This window comes from Lycorma delicatula, chromosome 8 (genome assembly GCF_047948215.1).
Source record: "Lycorma delicatula isolate Av1 chromosome 8, ASM4794821v1, whole genome shotgun sequence".
NCBI classification, from domain to species: domain Eukaryota; kingdom Metazoa; phylum Arthropoda; class Insecta; order Hemiptera; family Fulgoridae; genus Lycorma; species Lycorma delicatula.
The window spans coordinates 88,815,983-88,839,836 of record NC_134462.1 but is presented as its reverse complement, the minus strand read 5'-3'; the positions used below and the strand labels follow the sequence as shown (position 1 = coordinate 88,839,836).

At 28.2% G+C, this 23,854-nt stretch overlaps 1 protein-coding gene across 3 annotated transcripts in view; it reads right to left on the bottom strand.

Annotated features, from left to right (window-relative positions):
- The window catches only part of Evi5 (ecotropic viral integration site 5), a 517,609-nt gene that overhangs the window by 151,010 nt on the left and 342,745 nt on the right, over positions 1 to 23,854 (bottom strand). Inside the window, exons 1-2 of one of the 3 annotated variants that reach the window (XM_075372334.1) lie at positions 18,365 to 18,382; positions 12,481 to 12,610 (exon numbers count right to left, since the gene is read on the bottom strand). The exons of the other annotated variants lie outside the window; for them this stretch is intronic. Of the exons in view, the coding sequence (XP_075228449.1) occupies positions 12,481 to 12,536 (56 nt within the window). The 5' untranslated portion in view covers positions 12,537 to 12,610; positions 18,365 to 18,382. Of the gene's footprint in view, positions 1 to 12,480; positions 12,611 to 18,364; positions 18,383 to 23,854 lie in introns of those variants that run through there. 3 annotated transcript variants of the gene reach the window in all.

The window sequence follows — 23,854 nt, the reverse complement described above, 5'->3', positions numbered from 1 at the left end:
ATAATGAGGACGCTGAGAAAAACGTTATCAAATATTTTACAGGGTATATTTTTAGAATTTTTTATTGTAGAATTTCATACAGCCATAAAATAGAGTTAGTAAAATAGAGTTAGACTAAATAAAATGTTCGATATTTTTAAGACAATTTTCAGTATGAAAAGAATTCCCATATGTTGACAGAAAAAACTCTAGCGTAGTTCTGCGCAGAAGAGCGACTTTTCGTTATTTTATTTTGTTTGCTTCCGAAGATATTTCAACTCACCACTATGATTCATCGCATAAGCGCGTATGAAAAATACACCACTACACAGTCAACATTACCCTTAGGTAAAAAACACACACCCAGTCATCATGACTCTCAAAATAGGTAACGCTATATGAATGCGCCGAACAATATCGCTAAAAATAGATACTGTAGATAACAAAAATCAACATTCCAACTCACAGCTTTATACCGAACCACGTTTCTGAGTTGCCACGCTCAAATTTTTTCGGCCTTAAATTGAGCGTAACTCGAGAAGACTCGAACCAATCTTTATTTTCACACGCATAAATTCAGATACACTACTACAGCATATCTTAATTTCAATAAAACTGATCTAGTAATTTTGGAGATTTTCGAGCCAGAAAATGTTATACATAAGCCCATATATTTATAAATATATAAGGAAACCCAAATTTAAGTGAATATTTTCGTTCTCCTAATACCTCAAAACATAAAGAAAATCCATTTTCAACCCCTACTTCCACTGTGCGACTTAAAGTAATACTGTGAAAATTCGGTAAAACACAGCGAATAAAGTAAGATCACCCTGCTTTTTTTAGCTTTATTATGAAACAAGTTGTTAAAATTTAAATCTCGAAGAGTAAAAATAAAATAAGTTTTATCAGTTTATCTGTAAGTAGTCCCATTATTTCGTTTTCAATCTATTTCGTAAGACCGTTATTACAACAACGAACAGGCTACTTAAACAATTATTTTTTTATACCGTACAGTTGTTGAACGATTTTATGTTGAAAATAACTCGTGATAGATATCATTTAAACGGTAAATTAATACGGTGACTGTATTTATGATTTCATCGACAAAGATCCAAAATTCATTCTAAATTTTTAAAATATTCATCGGAAAAATACATAAACGTAGAAATAAAATAAAAATAAAAGTCGTAATAGATGTTTAATTCCCATCAGAAATAAAGAAAAATTCACGATACTCTGGTGATTTACATTAAGGAATAATTTACATTTTATATGTATGCTTAATTATTATGACATAAGTCAATCAATATAACAGTTCAAATTTTACAAAATATCATATAATTATTAAGAAAGTTACACACAAGTTATCAGTTAAACAGACTAATAGAAAAAATATATAAGAGGTAATTAATGTAATAATTTTGAACAATTTAAAATACATTAACTAGTAACTTTATTTCTATTCGATAACTAATTGCATTTAATATGAAAACCTTAAATTACATGAAATCATACAATTAATGTGTCATTAAATATAATAATCTGTTCTTTTATATCATAAAAAAAAACATATTATACAGATAAAACGGAATTCGGAAGGATTCTGCGATGTCCACCACAATTTATTTCCTTAGTTGTAAAAAATAAGAGCATACATCCTCTTGTATACACCGGCATAAACATACGAGGGAAATGGAAAAGTCATGCCGCTTTTACCTAAAATCGATTTTAGGTTTTTTGTGAAGCTGTAATGCTTGTAATATCTCTCGATTCTCTTTCCCCTCCTTTTTTCTCTTTTTATGTACAACCGGGTGATTTCGTGCATGTGTACACATGCGGGTATATTTACATTTGTACAATTCAAAACTTCAAATTAAATTCAGTTAGCAGTTTAATACGTACAATGTTTGATACAGTTACGCTAATAAAAAATATACCTAAGGATAGTTTTACGTACAATTATGGAAATAATTATTGAATACATATACTATTTATCATTAGTAAGACCTTAGTAACAGCACTTATTTGTAACAGATTGATACTGTAAAAAATAAATAATTTTCGTCTGCAAAACTGAATATTCCACTTAAATTTAGTTATCCTAAGATGAGGTTGATGTATGAAAGAAATATAATCGGTCATGTACGATCTTAGGAAAACGGGCAGTTACACTTCTTCGATGGAAATCCAATGTATATTGAATCTATTCGATAAAAATATACATGCTCTTTAAGAAAGAATACAAATTTTCCAGCAAATGCAAAAAAACGAATCAGATTTACCGTTTTTTGATTCTGAAACCTTCTCTCGGCAATACATTATAATATTTTTAATACCAATAAAGTTGTTGGAGAATTTTTAACTAAGCCTATAAAAATATGTACCAACAAACGGCATAGTGTATGTTAAGGTATTCTATTTTGAAAAAATCTGATGTGAATTCCAGATGGCTTCCTTGTACGCCGATTAAATTACATTATCACATTTTTAAAAGTAAATAAAATTTTATTTCACAAATAACTTCTGATTATTTTTTTTTTTTTTATTGCTATTATTGAATTATTATTGATTGTAAAAAATTGTTTACAATCACAGGTTAATAATTATTAATAAATCAATATATTTAACATGAATCGAACCGATGTTCCTTCCCTTGTAAGATCCAAATATTTCATTAATTAAATTTTTATTTGGCTATAACTCTGGAACTGATGAAAATAAGTACCACTTATGATATATATAGTTGAAAAGCTCTCAATGAGAGGGCTTATTACTGCTCTTAAGAAAAAGTCCAAAATTCAATTTTTTTTTTTGGATTTGGGCTTTTTTGGACACTTTTGGTCCAGTCGATTGTAATCAAAAGGGGAGGTGCACAACGAGATGTTACAACAATCCTAAATCCAAAATTTCAACATCCTACGGCTAATCGTGTTCGTACGAGCGTCACGCCGAAACTAGTCAAAATGGATTAAAGGATGGTCAAAATGGATATTTCCGTTGAAATCTTTAAACCGAAATTTTTCGCTATCACACAATACTTCCTTTACTTCGTACAAGGAAGTAAAAATCGTCGAATAAAATATTTGAAAAACCTGAAATAATAGTAATTTGAATTATTTACAAGTAACATTGTAAATTCAAGTATTATAAATACTGAAATCTAAAAAAACTTTCTAAACAATAGAGGTGAGTAAATATTAGAAATATTTAGGAAGTCAGGCTAATTAACCCACACTGGATGCCCAATTAATTATGTAAGGATGAAGGTTTAATGAGGATCTTACTTCAATTTACGTACGGAAGAGGCGAGTATAATATATTCTTACGTAAAATTACTAGTAGAAGTTAATTATTCACTAAGGCATATAAAAGCTGAATTAATATATATATACATTTAAGATGAAGAAAAAGTAAATAAAATTTGGATAGCTAAAAGGTTGATGTATGTTAAAAATTGTTGTTCCCTTTGACATGTTTCTGTACATAAAGTAACATATTCAAATTCTACTGTACTTGTATAAAATTGTGAATAATGTTTAAAAACATAAACAAAATTTAAAAAAGATTAAATAATTACATTTTTATATTAAAAATTAATATTTTTGTTTAAATTAACAAAAAGGTAGGCGTGATTTTATTTATTTTTTAAATCTAATATATACAGATTCCCCATTTTTTAAACAGTTTAAAAATAAATAGCACAATTATTTTTATAGTTCCGGAGTATTATTTATTTAAAAAATATAATTTATATATCTATAATTTATATTTTGTATTTTTCCAAATGTGTACGTTTCAATCTATTCAACTAGTGAGTAAACAATAAGCAACCCCCCCCCCCCATGGTCCAATGTGATGAGGATTATATGAATGACATGTAAATGAGGCGTAGTCTTATACAGACCCAGGCCGACCATTCCTAAGACATGTGATTAATTGAACCCCGACCAATCAAAGTACAACGTTATCAACTGTCTAGTATTCAAATTCGTATAAAAGCATTTTAGTAGTGTTTGAACCTCAGAACCTTCGACTTCGAAAATCAACTGTTGAACAACTGATCTGCAACGACGAGTTAATTTTATTTTACCTAGTTTGTTAAATCGAAAAAAAAAATAAAAAATAAATTTTACTTATGTATTATTTACTTTCGGAATCAAAAGAAAAGATTAATTTACATAAAATGTTAAATGATTTAAGCAATTTAAAGAGTCTACAATCTGCAATAAATAACTAACAATCGAAAATTTGTACTATCTTTTTTTTATTATTATTTATTATTTTTTGTAAAAAAAAGTTTCTTTCCTCTTTACTTTTTATTTTACTCTTCCAACTAAGAGGTATGAACCAGAAAAGGAATCGTCTAATAAATTCCGATAAAACTTTACATAACAGGGAACATAATTTTCCGCTCAAGTTAGAAATGCAAAGGGAAGAAAACAAAAATTGATCGACAGAAAAACCTTTTTTATGATTTTATATCTCTTTACCGTACGTAATATCCTAATTCCGACCTCCTTTCATAAATAAACATGAATTGACACAATGTCTAGATTTTATCAAAGCCTCCCGTACACCCGGGTTACATCTGAATAAATGAAAACTTTCATTATAGAAATGAAAACGTCATCGGTTCTCGTTTCATCTCTGCCTGTTGTGAACAAAGCATTACAAGCAATAATAAATAAACTACCACCAAGGTAAAGATATACATTCGAACGAACGCGTACGCTAATCTACGTGAAGGTTTATTCAAAAAAATTCGACATACATGAGTACATGCTTAGGATAAAATAAGAAAAACTCCAAACATTGATTATTTATTTTAGAACCGTACCGGTTTGAATCCGGAAAAAATTTCTTAAAAAACCAAAAAAAACAACTCTGAAACTCAGAACAAAACATGTTATTTCTTTTTTTACGGGGAGGGGGTTTCCGAAGGGAGATGTGATGTTTAAAAGACAAAAAAATATAAACACACTTTTCACCGAATATGATAAACCAATCAAGCGTGACGTAAACAAAATCTCTTAAATATTACTTCAATTTTCGTTTACAAATTTGATCTTTAGTAACAAAAATTTGACTTAGAATAAAACTACCGTTTTAAAAATAGTTGACAATGTATATTAAGGATAATTAAAAAAAATCATAAATATAAACAGCGTGAATGAAAATTAAAATTACTGTAAGATAATAACAGTAATAAAAAACACGTACCGTATTGCGGTCGCAACATACGAGACCACCATATATAGAGGACCGTTATAGTCGTACATTGACTGTTAGATGTTACACTTACGCAACAGTTCATAAAATGAAGACGACACGAGACACACCGACCGCAGAGTATATACGTACAAACCGAACTCTTGGTTGAATTAAAAAACAGTAAGACTCGTTATTAAACGATTTTCTCTATCGTCGAGTGTAATGGCCGAGCGTAGTGTATAACGTGGCTGCAGCAGTTCATTTTTAACAGACAGCAAATTTTTTTCCATACCGCAATGTCACACTTTCTCATTATTTCCTTTCCTTCGCTGAAATACATACGTACACATGTTAACACACGTAAAACTTTCTATACTAATTTAGGATAAAAGCAACACAAAATGTAATTTAGTACGGCTATAAAACTCATGTTAAATTACACTTTTATAAACTCAATTCTATTTCACTTATACAACGTAAAGATAAAATAAATTAATTTCAAAGGCAATTGCGAAATAGCTCGTAAAGTTTATAACTCGTAAAATAATAATAATAATAATAACGAACAAATGATTTCATACTTTTTATTACGAACTACCTACCAAACTAAAAAAAGGTAATACAGCAATACTACTAAAATTATTTATAATAATTATATATTATTACGTAAATAAATATTCGTAAAGTAGAAAATTACAATAAGAAATACATAATTATAATTCAATAAGATATAATCCAAGTTACTTGCTTTTATTTTTATTGCACACGCTGTATGCGGAAGATCACCCAAACACCACAAATAGGTACGGTTCAAGCAGTAAACCGACCACACGACGGAGTGAAACATACTTCTAAATCCGCGGTACATCAACTTCATCCTGCAGTTCGTTATTAATCAAGAGAAAAACAAGGGAGAACCATTAAGAAAATCGAACAATACTTTTCAAAATACGGCTAAGTAGTTTTCAAAATTCATTTCGACTTCCTCAGAAATTTCGGTTTCTTTTCTGTAATTTTATATTACATACAGACATCAAAGTAAGAATATTCATACTATTAAACAATTTTTTTAACAGTGAGAATAAATGCAATAATTCAGAAATCTTCGGCAACAAAAAATCTGCTTTATTTAGTCGGGATCCATCGGTAGTTACGTCCCATGTTCGTGGAATGATAGTGATGAACATGGGGTATAGGGTTCGAGAAGTTCTAGGTTCGTAAGACTAAGATGCGTTAAGAGTTTTAACTCTGTCACGCCGGTAAGATTTTTACTTACAAGATATTCCATATATTGTATTCAAATAATCGTTGTAGTTCTATTAATTACAACATTCATTATTTATAAACAGTGTTTTAAATTTATCCAGTTGACGTTAAGAGAAATATCAGGATCACCTACATCGACGAGGCGTAGGTTTATCAAAAGATTTAACGGTATTAATAATAAAATATATGCTAAATGCACTTAATATTTATAATCGAAGTTGAAAGTTTAATTATTTTGAATCTCGTTTTGAGAATTCTGAGAAATTTTACCTGTTGGTAACCAGGTAACAGTAGGGTCACAAAAGGATTAGTTTTAGACCCCGCTTTAGTACGAGATCAACGACCGTTATTAAGGTAGCAGATACCGTTCCCGCGAACGGCAAAATGCATCCGATTTGTTAACTGCATATTTTTCCATCATTAAAACATGTAAATTAATATAAATCGATCACATCAATTAATGTAAACATGTAAATTAATGTAAGTAATTTCAATAATACTTCAAGATTTTTGAGTAATGAAAGAAAATTCTCTGGCGTTTTTTTTTTTACTATCGGTAAAAACCCTACATATGAAGTTACGCTAGTTTTGTAATTAGGTCTATAATTGCTTCAGTAACATCGTATTTAAAAAATACATTCTAATTATTCCTCCCGTAAGAATGCCATTAAATTGTCATCAGTCCGAATAAATAACTTTTTATCGTCACCACTTTCTCGATACCGTCATCCGCTCAAACTCTTTTTGAAAATTTTCGTCGTTGTCAATCTGTAATTAATAACCTTTCCGAAACGGCAACTCAAAAAAATAATACGATGACAAGCAATCACTACACGAAATAAGGGTGCACTTATCGGGTACACTTATAATAAGGGTATAACTAGTGCACCCTTATCGGCTGCGGAAAACTTAATTTCTGGTAAATTTCGATTAAATTTAAGTTCCGCCAGATGTTCTAAGAATGCTGGAGGCCAAACGAAAGTACAACAATTATAACTATTACTGCAGTATTACATATTAATTGATACATTATTGCTAATTATGGTTTTCGAAATGGGACTGAGTTTTTAAATTTTTAAATAAATTTATAACTTTGAATAATGTACAAGGAAATTCCTTTAAATGTGTACGGAAATTTACAATTTTAAAAATACTGGATTTCCAAACGTATAACAGTAAATGTTTTGTCATTTTAACCATCCTAGGAAAACGTGTTCTCTTTATAAAAAAAAAATAATAATAATAATAAATTACTTCTCTTTTACATAGGGAAAAAAACGTGACGTTTAGCAATGTATTGACAAGGACAAATTGAAAAAGCTTCTGAGAATTCATCAAAACATGGATGTTTCCACGGCATAAAATCACGTAGTTTAAATACAATTAAACCTTCCTTTCTTATAAAAATATCCCTTAATGCGTGAAATAAATACACGTTTCATATTATAAAATCTGTAATCGATACTGAAACGTAAAACGCACACTATTTGTACATGCATATCCACTTTTACAGATGCATATTTCTATGTCTTAATTAATATACTTCTAGAATGTAAAAGTGAAATTAATTACATTACGAAAACATGAAAATGTATTGCAAAGATTTTTAATTTTTTAAAAATAATCAACATTTTTTTGCCACCATTTAAGGGGATTTTCTTTCAAATTTTCTTGCTGTCGGTGTTACGTTTTTAACAGTTTTGGTAGAATTTATGCTTTCATCGTATTTTAATGTTGATGAAGTTAACTTTAATTACTGATTTTAAAGAATTAATATATATTAATAAGGTGTAGTTTATCTACACGAAAAAACCGAGTAGAACTTAAACGTATTACTTTTATATACGAGAAAATTCCACCAGTATATACTCGTACATAATATATTATTTTGGTTTTAGAAAAAAGTAAAACTTATTTCTAATAAGTAATGCAGTACACATTTTTACTAGTTTTCCTTCTTCTACGTTTATAATTTCAGAAAATTCAAGTCTGTAATAGAAATACCTACTATCAATCGAGTAAAGTGTATGTGTATGTTCCCAATGTGCACGAAATTCACACATTATATAGAATCCGTTATACGGATCAATCATGGAAACAGGCGTATTTCTCTAGAGTAATTAATACACAATAATATTTACGTACAGATTTGCATACCGTGAAATAGCAACCCTTTGTCGTTCGTTTATGAATCGGATAAAACTGATCTGAATACAGAATAATTAACTCAAATGTTAATTAAACATAGATTAGTTTAAAATAAACCAACTCTAAAATTTTAATGGGATCAAAATTTAAAAATAGTTTTCATATTTTTCGAAGTAATATTTACTGATAGGGGAATTTACTACTACCGATAAGTTACACATAAATGACTGATTGCGAGAGTGACACGATTCGAAATTCAGCTTCAACATACGCGCGCGCGCAAGTAAGTTTCCTTCATTTCAGTAATGATTTCTAAAACAACGCGACTATTGTCGATGTAACTTGGACTTCAGCATTCATATATATCTGTCAACTAACCATCACCCCACACCAACGACAGTTTGAAGTAAAAGAGGAAGGATTTTAGACAGAATAACAAAATAGCAACAAAACCCTTTTCCCCATATTTGACTGACATGCGCGCGCATGTGTATATATGCATTTAGAAAATTCAATATGAAAAAAGTATTTACGGAAGATTAAATACCACTCTTTTTAATCAAGTACGTATATATCTGTGTTATTAAAAAACAAATAGAACAATTCTTAGAAGAATTAGCATTATTTTAAAGAATTTTTCACGATAAAATCAAACTTATAAAGACTAAAAAAACACGAAATGTTATAAAAGAAATACTTTAAATTACTTTTTTTTAACTTTTGGCTTTATGAAGTCAGGGCTAAATTAAAAATAAACAATGATAAAAACCTAATACTATCTGGTGCAAATTAAAAAAAAAATATAGTTTTTAAAAAAGTTATTTAATCTTTTTAGTTTTATTTTTACTTAAACTATAGGTAAACCTAAAAAAGATTACCCGTATGGAAAAAAACACGAAACACAAAGGTAAGGTACTTAAGTTTTGATAATTATAACAAGGGATTTCAAAGAAAATATAAAAACCCTTATCACTGATAAAATTTATATTTATTTTGTATATTTTAACCTACTATTTAATTTTTTACGCGAAATTCATCAAATGTTTTACAGCTACTCCTGGAGCACATTCATAGGAGTTATTGAAACTAAGAAGTTAATACGAATCGCTCTTCGTTTTGAAGTTAATGTCTAGCGGAAATTTAACACCGATTTCTTCTCCAAAGTAAAATAATAGTATTCAAAAATGCTTCAGACAAAAACTACGAAACCAAATTCGTGGCTTTATTGTACTGGGTGTCCGAAAAAGAACTCCGCAGTTTTAAATTAAATTAATTTTATTAAATTTAAAACTACAAATGTATGTTTTATTATATGAAAGTACAAAATCTTTAATTTTTTTATTTATTTCTTAATGTAACTCAATATGAGCACAGTTTACAGCCTTGAAGACGTACAAGTAAAACCAATAATTCACCTCAATCCCCATACTCTGGAAAACACGTCTGGAGTAATTGCTTCCACGGCTAGTTTAGTTTTTTACGTCTTTTACATAGTCCAAAAGGAGAAATCCATCGGCGTCAAATCGGGACTTCGCGGTGGCCGAGCGGTTGGAGCTTCTTTGTCTTCAGGGAACCTGTCGTTGAGCGTATTCCGCACAACTTCTGCATGATGTGGAGGGGCGCCATCCTGTTAGGAAATTAGGCACTCCATATTTTCAATCTGCGGAAACACAAAGTTTTCTATCCGAGAACACTATGCCCGTTATAGCTGGATCATGGAAAAAAGACTCAAAAATTTAATTATTAAATTAAAATATTAAAATTCCAAACATTCGCTTTCGGACAGTTGGGGCGAATTCCATCAATTCGTTTGGATTTCTGAGCCCGATCCTCGATAATTTTGGTGATTCACGATTCCATTAACGTGAAATATGCACTTCAGGTAGTTTTCATCATAAGAAGTGAAGTCTAACATGCTCGTTAAAAACTGAACAAGTTGTGGCTTATCTTTAAGCTTAATTTCAAGGAGTAGCTGCAGTTTATAAGCAAGAAGGTTCAATCGCCTGTGAAAAATCATGGACAGTGTTTTAAGGACGTTTAGTCGATGATTAACACTTCGAACTGAAAATTTAACTTCGTCAGAAAGAATTATAATTCTTTCATCATTTTTGCCGCTTATTTTAGACCTACCTGGTGAGCGTCCTTTCAACACGCTTCCGTATTCCAAAACTGCTTACAAGATTTACGTATGCTTTACACATTCGGAGAATTTCTACGATATACTCGCGAAGAATTTATTCGTTGGACAGGCACAGATTTTGTTTGTGCGAAACAATACAGTCACTTAGTTTTCTCTTGTGGCGACGCTATAGTACCGAACCCCAGGATCATAATAACCTAGTCTGTGCAACAATCTAACGCAGCTGCAATTTTACGGCGAATGTGTAAACTAAAACTTATTTGTTCGCTTCAAGATTACGCATAAAACATTATTGACTGCAGCAAAATAAAAACTATATTAGTTCTTAAAACTCCGGAGTTCTTTCTCGGAAATTCGATATTTGACCGAACTAAAAACAATAAAATGAGTCTAGAATTGTACCTACAGTAATTTCCGATAATTATTTTAAAGTTAAAAAACCTAGAGTCAAAAACACATTTTTTTTATATTTAGCATAAAATAACATGGCTAAATTACCAGTAAAATTAAACTTGTGAAATGTTTATAGAGAAAACATTCCATGAGAAATGAACTTACACAACGTGTGCGAACTGATTTCATCTTTTAACATGAGAAAACGAATGTAAACAATATCAACAGAAAATTATAAGAAATTTAAATTTATCGCGGAAGAGGAAACAAAAACAAGGTAATAAATGTGTTACTATTCTAAGCAAAGCCAAAAATCAGTAATTAACTAAAAAAAGATAAATAATTTTCTTTAATTATACTGTTTAAAAAATTACCTCCTTGATTATTCGTGCCTAGTGTAGTAATAGATCCACATTGTACGCGTAGTTACGTAACAATATTTATTAATAAGATTATGATTAAACAAAAATTTTGTCGATAAATATCACTATTTACTTTTCGTGGTGTAATAATTACTATTCGTATCAGTATGTTTGTTAGATGCAGTAACCATAATAGTTGTAAGTGACCTGACACTAGTCTAGTCACACCTGAAAGTAGCACACCTATCCTCAAGAATAACAAATCCCATTCCAGGAAAATCCTTATTAAGTAAACAGAGAAGATTAATACTACTATTAGAAACGATTACAGAAGTTTTTTTAATAAAAAGAGAACGATTATACCTTTTGTAATGAATTTTAATGACGTCACTGAACGTAACATCGACGTATATTTAAATCTTAATTACTGCGTTTTTTTCAATTATCCTAATAATTTTATTTACAATAATTAATACTAATTATAGAAATAAATATTAAAAAATTATCAGAATTCTTTTTTTATTATATAACAATGACAAAAAAAGTTAATGTATGACTTCTTTTGTATAAAAGTTTAAGAACGCTCAGGTGCTTTTTTTGTACAACAAAAAAAAGCTCGGCTTGGCTTTGACATAAATAATAGTCAAGTGTTTGTAAAATTCAGTTGATATACTTTCTGACAAGACGTTAAGAAATCGATTCTATAAGCTGAAGTCGAAATAGATACAAAAAAGCGGGTAACTCAGCACGATTTTTTCGGTTTTTAACTGCCTAATCTGATATTTACTAGAAGATATATGAATAGCATTAAGATAAAGGTTATCCAGAAACATGAAATGAATATTATATTATTAAATAAAAAAAAAATCTTATCTATCGTTGACACCTATATTAAAATTAAGAAATAAAAAATAAATACATACATGTATAATTCGGTAAATAAAGGAAAAAAATATTATTATTTTTATTATTACCGACCTCTTCCTGGGTCTAGTCTTCTGCCATCGATGTGGCACCAATTTCTGCAACACCATCCTCCTTCCAGGAACACACCCCCACCCGGGCTCCACTTCCAGTTCGACCTCCAGCCCTATTCTGATTTATTCCACTTCACCATAATTAAAAAGAAATTTAACTATTATTTAAGTATACGAAAAAATTATTCCTTTTTATTATTATACGACCATAGAGGTTCTGTTTTTAAATATGACCTGTAAAATAATCAGATTTATTTCCTCTAAGAATGCTGATGAAAATAAATAATTTTTAAATGTAATCGCCGTAGAATTTATTCACTTGTAAAAAAGTTTATATCTTATATTTTTATTAATTTATATCGGTTTTATTTATTGCGATTTATTAGTTTAAATAGAATTATTCATGTATATAATGTATAATTCTAAACTAACTAAAAATTAAATTAAATAAATAAAAATACTATATATATTTTACACAACAATTTATTGATGAAAAAATTATTAATAAAAAAATATTACCTCGCTACATGTGATTACGAGCAGTTTATCAAACTCAACCGTTAGTAATTATTAACAGATGTAAAATTTTATTTAGCAATATTCTATTATTTTAATCGGGCGATATTTAAGTGTAATATTGTGATTAATAAATAATTAAACCAAAATAAACATTTCAGGGTACAACGTAGCTTAATATAATTTATACCTTATTCGCCGAGAGCACTTTCAGAAATCACAAGAGCATTAATAACAAATTCCGTTATATCACGGCGAATTTTATTTAAGGAATTAATTTCAGCAACTTCTTAAATGGTAGCAGCACAACAGGCTCTAATAATTAACTCCAAAAGTCTAATGTTCTTTAAAAGAACAAAGTACCATTAATCTGCAAGCGATTGATTAATTTTTTTAATAATTTAAAAACTATCAGTGTTCGTCATGCCGATAATTACTAATTAACAAAAAAAAAACAAAACACGGTAACCTTTTTGGCAAATATGCGGTACTATAATCATAATAAATTCTACAAAGGCATTATTTCCAGTTAAAATTTCATCGATACAATATAATTTTAATAGTATATTATTAGAAAATTATTACCATGGATCGTTTAGTGTAATATACAGTACACAATTGACTGGCCGACTCGAATCAATTTGACATAAAATGCTTAATTATACACTGAAATGAGACAAAAAAAAAGAATATGTTTGAGACTATATCCACTGAAGAAAAAGGAAGACATAAAACAAAAAGGTTAATAAGCGTAGTATAGATAGAATAATAAACAATTAAGATATATAACATATTCTATTTAATATGACTTCAACCGGATGGGAGCCAGATTACTAACTAAAGAAATTGACCAGCTTTGCATTCAGAAATCACTCCATTTTAGAAATAATCCTGAATTTCTAGATTACCTCCAGAAATTAAAAAAATAAACTGTTGATTCTTAGACAGTTAAGTATGAGTTTTTAAAAAACAACATACCTCGCCTACCTAATACAATAGTGTTGCATGTGGAAATAATTAACTGGAACCGTTAACCGTTCGGCAACAGTTCAACTACAGAATAGTAATGAAATGATGTGCAAAATACAAAAGAACTTACAAATTCTTAGTAGTTCCATTATTTTCCAGATAGCAAAAAAATAGAGGTCATGTGATATAAACATCCAAAAACCTTTAAGTAAACGTTTTCTTTTTGGAGTGGATGAATCGTTTATTAAAAGTTACATTTTAATCGGTTCATATCACGGGAATAGTCGAAATAATAATTAATAGAACTGTAGTTTACTTACGTAATTCATAAAACATTAGAAACTTAAATCCGCAAAAAAAAATCCATATTTAATTTGGAGTAATCAAGTTGTAAAGAATTTCATCTTCCTTGCCTAATAACCAGAAATAATCAACCTCACATATTTCTACGTATCATAGCAGAAATTAGTTTTTAAAATAAAAAAAATAAATCAATTCTAAAACTCTCATGTGCACAGCACATGACTTTTTTGTACATCTGTTAAATTTTATATACGCATTTTTAAAACTAAATAAAATTATAGCTCACTAATAACTTCAGATTTACAATTGTGATTGTAAATTAACCTGCGGGTTAATAATTAATTATTAATAAATCAATATATTTAAATACAAAAAAATAGTTAAAAAGAAGATGAAGTCTGATTCGAACCGATGTGTCTTCCCTTGTAAGATCCAAATATTTCATTAATTAAAATTTTATTTGGCTATGATTCTGTAACCAATGAAAATAAGTACCACTTATGATATATCGTTGAAAAGTTATTTTCAAGTGCTTATTACTGCAGTTAATTTTAGTCGAGTCAATTGTAATCAAAACAGGAGGTGCACAATTAGATGTTACAACAGTCCTAAATCCAAAATATCAATATCCTACGGCTAATCCGTTCTTGAGTTATGCGAGAAACATACGTACGTACAGATGCACGCGAAACTAGTGAAAATGGATTCAGGAATGGTCAAAATGGATATTTCTGTTGAAATCTGAAAACCGAAATTTTTCACGATCACAATACTTCCTTTACTTCGTACAAGGAAGTAAAAAGTTCAACCGCGGTCTCATATTTAGATTTATCAATTAAACTACTTGTCTTTGAATGATAGATAAGCTTATAAAAATTAAATTCGGTAAAATGAAACGAAAAGTTTAATTAAAACTATTTTATATCATAAGTATTTAATACTACAATATTAACCGATAGTAAAATATTTTAAATCGAATTTAATTAATAAATTTTAAATCGGAATGAAAGACATAATAATCGTTTATATTCTTTTGGTTAAATTATCCGAAAGGTTTACTACAAATAAAAATTTTACATAAAATAATAAACCGAAAGATAAAAACACTAATACACAAGCTGTAGAAGAAAACATGAAATAACCTTTATAAACGAAATAATAATTTATACTGTGCAACAGAAAAAGGGTCGATGAACTTTTCGTAAATTATCTTCGTAACAAATTTTTCCGTTTATAACAGAATTTAATAAATTCTTGATATAATAATAAAAAAATAGACTTCATTGTTAACATAATGGCTGAAAAAAAAACTATGGACGAAAAGGATGATAGTGTATTGTTTAATTTTAGAAAGATGTTTTTTCTTTTAAATACTCCAAATATGATAGAGTTATATAATAAAAGGGTTCAATAAACTTTTATTATAATCATCATCTTTTATGTCATTTCAAATTGCCAAATTATACCTAATTTTAAAATTGAACCTTCCTTTTTTCTACGGTTATATATATATATATATATATATATCCAGAGCTGAAGTATTTTAAAACACGAGTAAAAAATAATTTAACTAAGTTTCTGTTTAATATTTAACTTATTAATGGTATACGTGCGTAAAAACGTAGAAATTTAATACAATTTATTATTAAAATTATTATTCATCTTAATTTTTAAGTTAGTTCTTTTTTATTATTCTCTTTATAAAAAAATAATCATTTGAAGTAATAATAAAAAGAATTTCCTATAATTTGGAAAATTGTCAATCTAAAATAATCAAACCACGATGATTATAAGAAACAAAAGTTATTTCATTCGGAAGCAAAAAACAAAAATTGTAAAAACTTTTTTTGCAAGATGAACGGGAATTTAAAATTAGTTTTTATTTTTACGAACAGAAAAATAAAAGAATAATAATAATAATAATAAAACAACACAAATAGAAAGTTTTTCCTTTAATTTTTTTTTATGACGAATTTTACTACTAAAACAAATCTTACATACTAATATAAAATAATAACAACAGATTTAAAAATTAGAACAACGGACATTGAAAGAATAAAAACCTACAAAAAATTTAAATATTATTTTAAATTCTTTAAATTGCGATTTATAGAGTCAACTGCGAATTAAACACACTTACAAACAACTTAATTCGGCGCCGCTTTGACTTCAAAAATAAAATATTTACAAAATTTAATTAATAAATGATATTTTCAAGTACAATTTTTTGGAAAATCGTTTTATACTTAAATTTTATTTTAGTTTTATTTACGATATATACTGAAATAAATAAGAAAAAGAATTTCAAACAAAATATGTAGAGACTACTACCGAGCACGATTAAGATTATTATCTTAAACAAACACAAGAATATATATTTTTTAACCAAACTTTACCTTCTTATTTTCTTTAATTGTCGCGTCGTAATAATAAAAATATATTTAAATCGTATACGAGACAATATAATTTTTGAGTTTAAAAAATCCACTGCTTAAATTATTAAAAAAATTAAAAATGGCACCAACAGAAAAAGAAAATAATTCTATAAGAATCATTAAACATAATTCGGATGAAATTTAAAACTCTTCCTTTAAAAATAAAAATGATTGGGGAAGAAAACAAGACCAATTTCGATTTTTTTTTAGCTACACTATAAAATGCACTATTATTCAAATTTATCGGTAAAAATAATGCCACTAGCATATTATAATTATTGTCAGGTTTACAGTATTATTTAATAATAGTTGAACAAATTTAGCGGAACACCCTAAAAAAATTTAACATCAAACCATTGTTAAGCTTTCAATCATAATAACTTACAATTTTATCTTATTTTATTAAACACGAATGTAATAAATAAAATAAAATCATTATTTATAGCTTTACTATAAAAGTATCTATAGTTATTTAATAAATAACGATAATAAAATTATTTCTTATCTTTTGTATATTATTTATTTTATACTTTTGTTTACTCACTGTAATATTTTACTGTTATAGTTACATTTCTTTATCTTTGATATTCTTATTTGAAAGAGTGTTTATTACTTTATTTTATATATTCTTATGAACACTAAAAAATAAAAATAAAATAAAAATTGAATTTAGTACGTCTAAGCTATAACCAATCAATTGGAAACACCATTACAAAATTATTTTGCATAATATTTAGTAATATTATCTCATGTTTTATTTTTAACAAAATAAACCTATACAAAAATTTCGGCAGACTTATTTCGAACATGATTTAATAATTTTGTCAGAATATATTTAAAAATGAAATAATCTTTAAGATATATATGCTGGAAAGTACAGCATATTTTTCTAATTTTCTGCCTATATATTTTTAATCAGTTTTATACTTAAAAAAAAAAAAAATTAATTTTAAAAAAAATGTTTAAAAACTCATTTTTGTTTTCAATGTTTTAAACATTTATATGGAACAATTATTCTAATATTTTTTATTATTAATAATAAATTATTATGAACATGAGTTTATAAACTAAACGAAAATTGTTTTAGGTATCTGACAGACTTTCTATAATAATGCAATATTTTTGTAAACACGTCATATTAAATCGTTAAATGCTACATTAAAAATATTTGTAATAAGATCTTAAATATACAATAACAACACCGATGAATAAAAATTAATTATAGCACATATATCTGAAAAGAGATTTTAGTTAAAGATTTTTAAAATCTTCGTAAAATTTTAAACAAAAATAAGAAATCAATACTACAATATTAATGGTAAAATAAAAATTGAAGTAAAAAATACAGGCTTTTTAAATGTAAACCTAAATTTAAATATTCGAAATCTTGTGTATTTTTTTAGGTAAATATTGCTTTACAAAATCTCATTAATTTATAAAATTAGAAAAAAATTATTTATCCAATAAATATAACTAAATTTATTTTATTTAAAAAGATAACGAAGATCGTAAATAAATTTAATCAATCTAAAACGGTAACAAACAACAGATTCAAAAAATAATACCTAAACATGTTTTTATACAAAAAAACAACAAAATATTTAATTTAAAAAAAGAAGAATATCAGAACCTCCATGGAAGTTAAAAATATGTAAATTTTACCCGGTAAAAAATACATGATGTAAGTATAAATGGAAGGCAGACGTTGAGTCCAACCTCCGGTAACCCGAGCGACTGGGCCAGGCGACGTCTAAACAAGAGAGAGACAGTGATGCTTCATACGGGAAAATTATCCCGACTGCGGGGAGAAATTCATTTCAAAAATTAACCGATATGTATAATTTACTCTCTAGTATTAAAACTTCTATATTATTTCAAATAATTATTTAATGTTTTGATAATTGTATTCGTATTTATTTGTAATTATAAACAAATCTACCTTAATGGAACCAACCTTTTACACTAACGTTTTAAATAACAGAATCAAAAATAATTTTAATCTTTAAGGAGCACAAGTATAAAAATGAAAATCAAATGAAAATTTAAAAAAGAAGAATATTCAAGACTTTTTTCCAAAAAATTACTGAATAAAAATACATTTGATTATACACAATGATTTTTTTTTTTATTAGAAACTTTATAAAAAATCTGTAAGTTTTTATTTAATTCCATTATCTACAGAAATGTTACGCCACCTTCAGTATAAAATAAAAAAACCCAACACGTACAATCAAAGTATTTAGTATATGATATTAAAACAATACATTTTTTCTAACAACATCAAATAAATAAATCAGAAGAAAATTATATATCTATCAATAAGTATATTTTTTTAACGAAATTTTTTTTTAAATTTACACAGGAGAATTAATTTTACAGCTCTAACATATGATCAATACGGACAAAAAAGCGAAACTTATAGACAAAATGGGAAATGAGGACGTATTAAGAATAATAAACGTAATAGAAGAGGAGCAGAATTCGATGAAGATTATAATAAGAAAGAGAAAAACAAATATTCGAATTGAAATTATCTTAACAGAAGGCTCATAGGGGCAAAAATTGAAGGAATAAAAACGGACAGTTGCTTACAGGCATTAAGAAGAAAATGACGAAGATGTTCAGGACCGAAAAACTGTTACGTTCTGTAAAAACCTGTCAAAAGACATTTACACCAAAGAAGAAACTCTGACTGGTTCGTGGGAATATATATATATATATATGTTACCATGAAACACCAATCTCTGGCAAATGTCGACATTCTCCGGTGAATGTCAAATACGTCGGTGAAAGACCGAAATATTCGCTTATTCTGACCTTCGCCGGTATACAAAGTGTGGCTATTAAATAACGAGACTAATGCTGCTACAGAAGAACTGCGCATGCGCCAAATTCGTACGACCGACAGCTGTGTAGCGTGAAGCCTTCTCTTTCTATTGTTGCCATTCTATTTTCTGTAGATATATTAATGGCCGTGGCCTTAGTTTGGATAACATCTGTTTTTTCTTTTTACCGAAAAAATGATAAGTGTTTTATTAGAGTAAAAAATTGTCGTGAAATTCATATGAAACTTGGAAAAACCGCTACTAAAACTTATCTTTTATTAGAAAAAGTATATGGCAACGAATGTTTATCACGTACGCGGGTTTTTGAGTGGTTTAAGCGTTTCCAAGATGGCCGAGAAGACGTTGAAGATGATGTTCGCCCTGGTCACCCTTCCACGCTAAAAATGGAAAAATATATTGAAAAACTGGTAATCTGACCCGATCTACCGTCGGATAACTATTCTTGTTTTTATTCAAGGCCTTCCTCAACTCCGAGAAAAAATAAGAAAAAAAATGACGCGAATTGTGGAAAAACAAGTCATGGGTTCTTCATTAGGACAAAGCACCGGCTCACACACACTGTCTGTCAAGACGTTTCTAGCCAAGTATAACATCCCAATGTTAGACCATCTGCCTTATTTGCCTGGTGTGGCACCATGTGACTTTTATCTGTTCCCCAAGGTCAAATCTGCATTAAAGGAACAAGATTTCAGACCGTTGAAGCTGTAAAAGAAAAGCGGTAAGCGTCATGAAAGAGCACACAGAAGAAGACTACCAGCACTGTTTCGAACAACGGAAAATTCGCATGGAGCGTTGTAGGGATAAAGGAGGGTGTGTATTGAAATTGAAGGGGATAATAACTACATATCTATAAATTTAAGATAAAATATTTTACAGTATTAGTCTCGTTATTTAATAGCCACATCTCGTAAGTCGATAAACACAGATAAACTCTGGTAGGGTTTGAAACGAAATTAAAAAAAAATCACCCGATACCAATCCTCTAAGATAAATAGATTACGAGAAACCCTCAAAGAAAAAGAAATTTAAATTTAAGCCAAACATAGCCTACCACTCGCTAACCTCGTCTAATTAACGTTAAATATACAAATTATATACGTTATTTTCCAACAATGGAGGCGATTAATCAAATTCACCAAATTTATAAAACAAAAAAATAATCATATTTTCAGCATTTTATAAATTGAAAGGGCCAATTTGGATTTACAGAATATGTTAACTCCAAGGACAAACGATAATAATACAAATAAATGGTCAACTTGTTTACTCATTGTTCAGATATTTTAAATTTGATTTCCAGTAATAAGTACACACTGAGAGATTTTCAACGATATTTCATAACCGGTACTTATTTTCACTGGTTCTAGAGTTATAGCCAAATAAAATTTTAATTAATGAAATATTTGAATCTTAAAAGGGGAAGGCACATCGGTTCAAATCCGACTTCATCTCCTTTTTTATTTTTGTATTTAAATATATTGATTTATTAATAACTATTAACTTCTGATTGTAAAAAAATCTACGATACATAATTCTTCAATAATAACAATAAAAAAAAAAAGAAAACATATCAAAAGTGATTAATGAAATAAAATATTATGTACTTTTAAAAACGTATATATGTAATTTAATAGGTGTACAAGGAAGTTATGTGGTGTCCACATCATATTCTTATTTTACCGATTTAGAAACAAATAATAATAACATGAAAAAAAAAAAGTTCAAAAGAATAATATTTACATATTGTTTTCCTAAAGCAATAGTTTCTGAAATGACTAATAAATGCCAATTTAATGTAACCTTTATTCATAAATAAATACATTAAAAAAATATTTACAGTGATGCTGATTAATTAATTTTTTTTTTCTTTTTTTTTTAATATCTGTTTAAAATAACTTTGTTAAAATATTGAACCGTTAATTTCTATTAGAAAATAAATAAATAAAAAGACAAAAAAAAAAGAACACGTGTTTATAAGAATTTTTTTTTATAGAAGTATTACACTTGTAAATTAAAAAAAATATTTTAAGAGAAACTATATATACCCGGACTTGGAAAATAGAAAGAATACAAGTTTACGAAAAACGCTTGAGTTTGAGACGTATTGAATTACACCCGATAATTTACAGTAGAAAAAAAAATAGATATAAACATATTACAGATATATATGCGTGTAAGAGGTTCTAAGCTGGTAGAGGCTTGATTTTACACGGGAAAGTTCAATAAACTGAGGTTTAACCGAAGCAATTAAAATTTTATTGATTCCTCTGTTGTGTCCCTGCTACCGTTTGCGGTCAAATTAACAACACATCCGACGTGACGAACCTAATATGCAACAAATTACATGTACAACACGAACAAGGAGGCGGTTGCCGATGGATTTTGATTAAATTAGCTGTACCAGATAACCTGAAAATTTTCACTTAATCGTACGATTATAACATATAGACACTGAAATTTGAATAAGCCATTTAACTATTAAAAATCAGGAAAAAAATTACCTCAACACAAAAATTTCATTTAATTAATTCTATTTTTACAGGATAATAAAATTAGAAAAAAAATTATGTTAAATAATTTACTCATCTATAAACAAAAGATTTACAAGAAATATAGCATGTAACTACGTATATTTATAAACTTATAACATCAGACGGTTTGAAGAAAACTATCCGATCTTTAGTTCAGGAGTCACGAATTCCGTCTACAGACACGTACGAGCAGTCTATTAAATCTCCGTTTTATAAAAACTGAATTTAACAGAATATTAATAGAGAGAAAATATTAATAGAATTATCTACAAAATTTATGTTTAATATTTTTTTATTTATCAATCGACCGACCACGCGGACAACGTATTTTCAAATAAACACTGATCGCCATTACGTAAAGCTTATAAAATTTCGTTAAACTAATACTTTCTCTTCTTTCTCTCTATTATTTCCTTTTCCTTCAACGCATCATCCTTTAAGTTCGTTAAATATATTAGTTACGATGTAATACATACTGAAATCTACTACGTGTTGTAAATTTTTTAATTAACTGTAATTTATAAGTGGATTATTTTTTATTGTAAATGCACTTTATTTTTTTCAAGGGTTACTTAATCATTTTGTCGTTAAGTCTGCTAATATTGCGTAATTATGAAGACGTTAAGATACACATTTAGCACCCCTGATTATTGTAATCAGGCTATTTCTTTTTATTTTTTACTCTTTAATCCACTTCGTTTTATTTTACTTAGTAAAATTACATTTTACTAGCATCTGCTGTACAATTAATTCTTTGTTAATTTCATCTTACTTTATTTTACTTCTATTCACTTTATAATACTGTACGTAACTGAACGTGTATGCTACGTGCAGTGTTTTTATTTTCGTGTGCAGGGAAACTAATCGTATTTACTTGTTATTTTACAGCAGATCTGTCCCGTTATTATTGCGGTTGTAATTAATGTAAAGCATCTAAGATACAAACGGCATTAATCAGAATCGTTTTACGTGGAACTAATGATATCGTTACAAAGCCGATTCCAGTAATAAACAAGAGTGAAAACGCCTCTTGTACGGCTGAATATTATCTACATTTGGTAAACTTACGCTGTTGTGCGACAATATATTTGTCTAAGAGTTAAAATCAACGACAAACTATTTTCTTCTCAATTTTTAATAAGCCGGCATTGATGTTTCTTGAGAATAGCCGATTATGAATATGAGAATATCCATTTAATAATAGTTATTTTAGGAATAAGTAAATTAAAAAACGATGAACCCACCGGGTTGGTCTAATGGTGAACGGGTCTTCCCAAATCAGCTGATTGGAAGTCGACAATTCCAGCGTTCAAGTCCTAGTAAATTTTTATACGGAGTTATATTTTACGGAGTTTATACGGAGCAGTTATTTTTATACGGATTTGAATACTAGAACGTGGATACCGGTGTTCTTTAGTGGTTGGGTTTCAATTAACCATACATTTCAGGAATGGTGGAACGGAGACTGTACAAGACTACACTTCATTTACATCATACATATCATCCTCTGAAATAATACCTGAACGGTAATTCCCGGAAGCTAAACAGAAAAAAAATTAAAAAACGGCGCAATGGTTTTTTTTTCTTTTTATTAAAAAAACAACCATTTTATTACTGTGGCATCTGAAATCAAGTGATCAAAATGAATTCACGGTATACTTAAAATTGCACTTCTGCGCGCACGCGAGCACACACACAGCGCTACAGATTGATTATTTAAAAAAAAAAAAAAAATGTTTCTACGAGAATGAATTAAAATAAAACGTCAACTACGT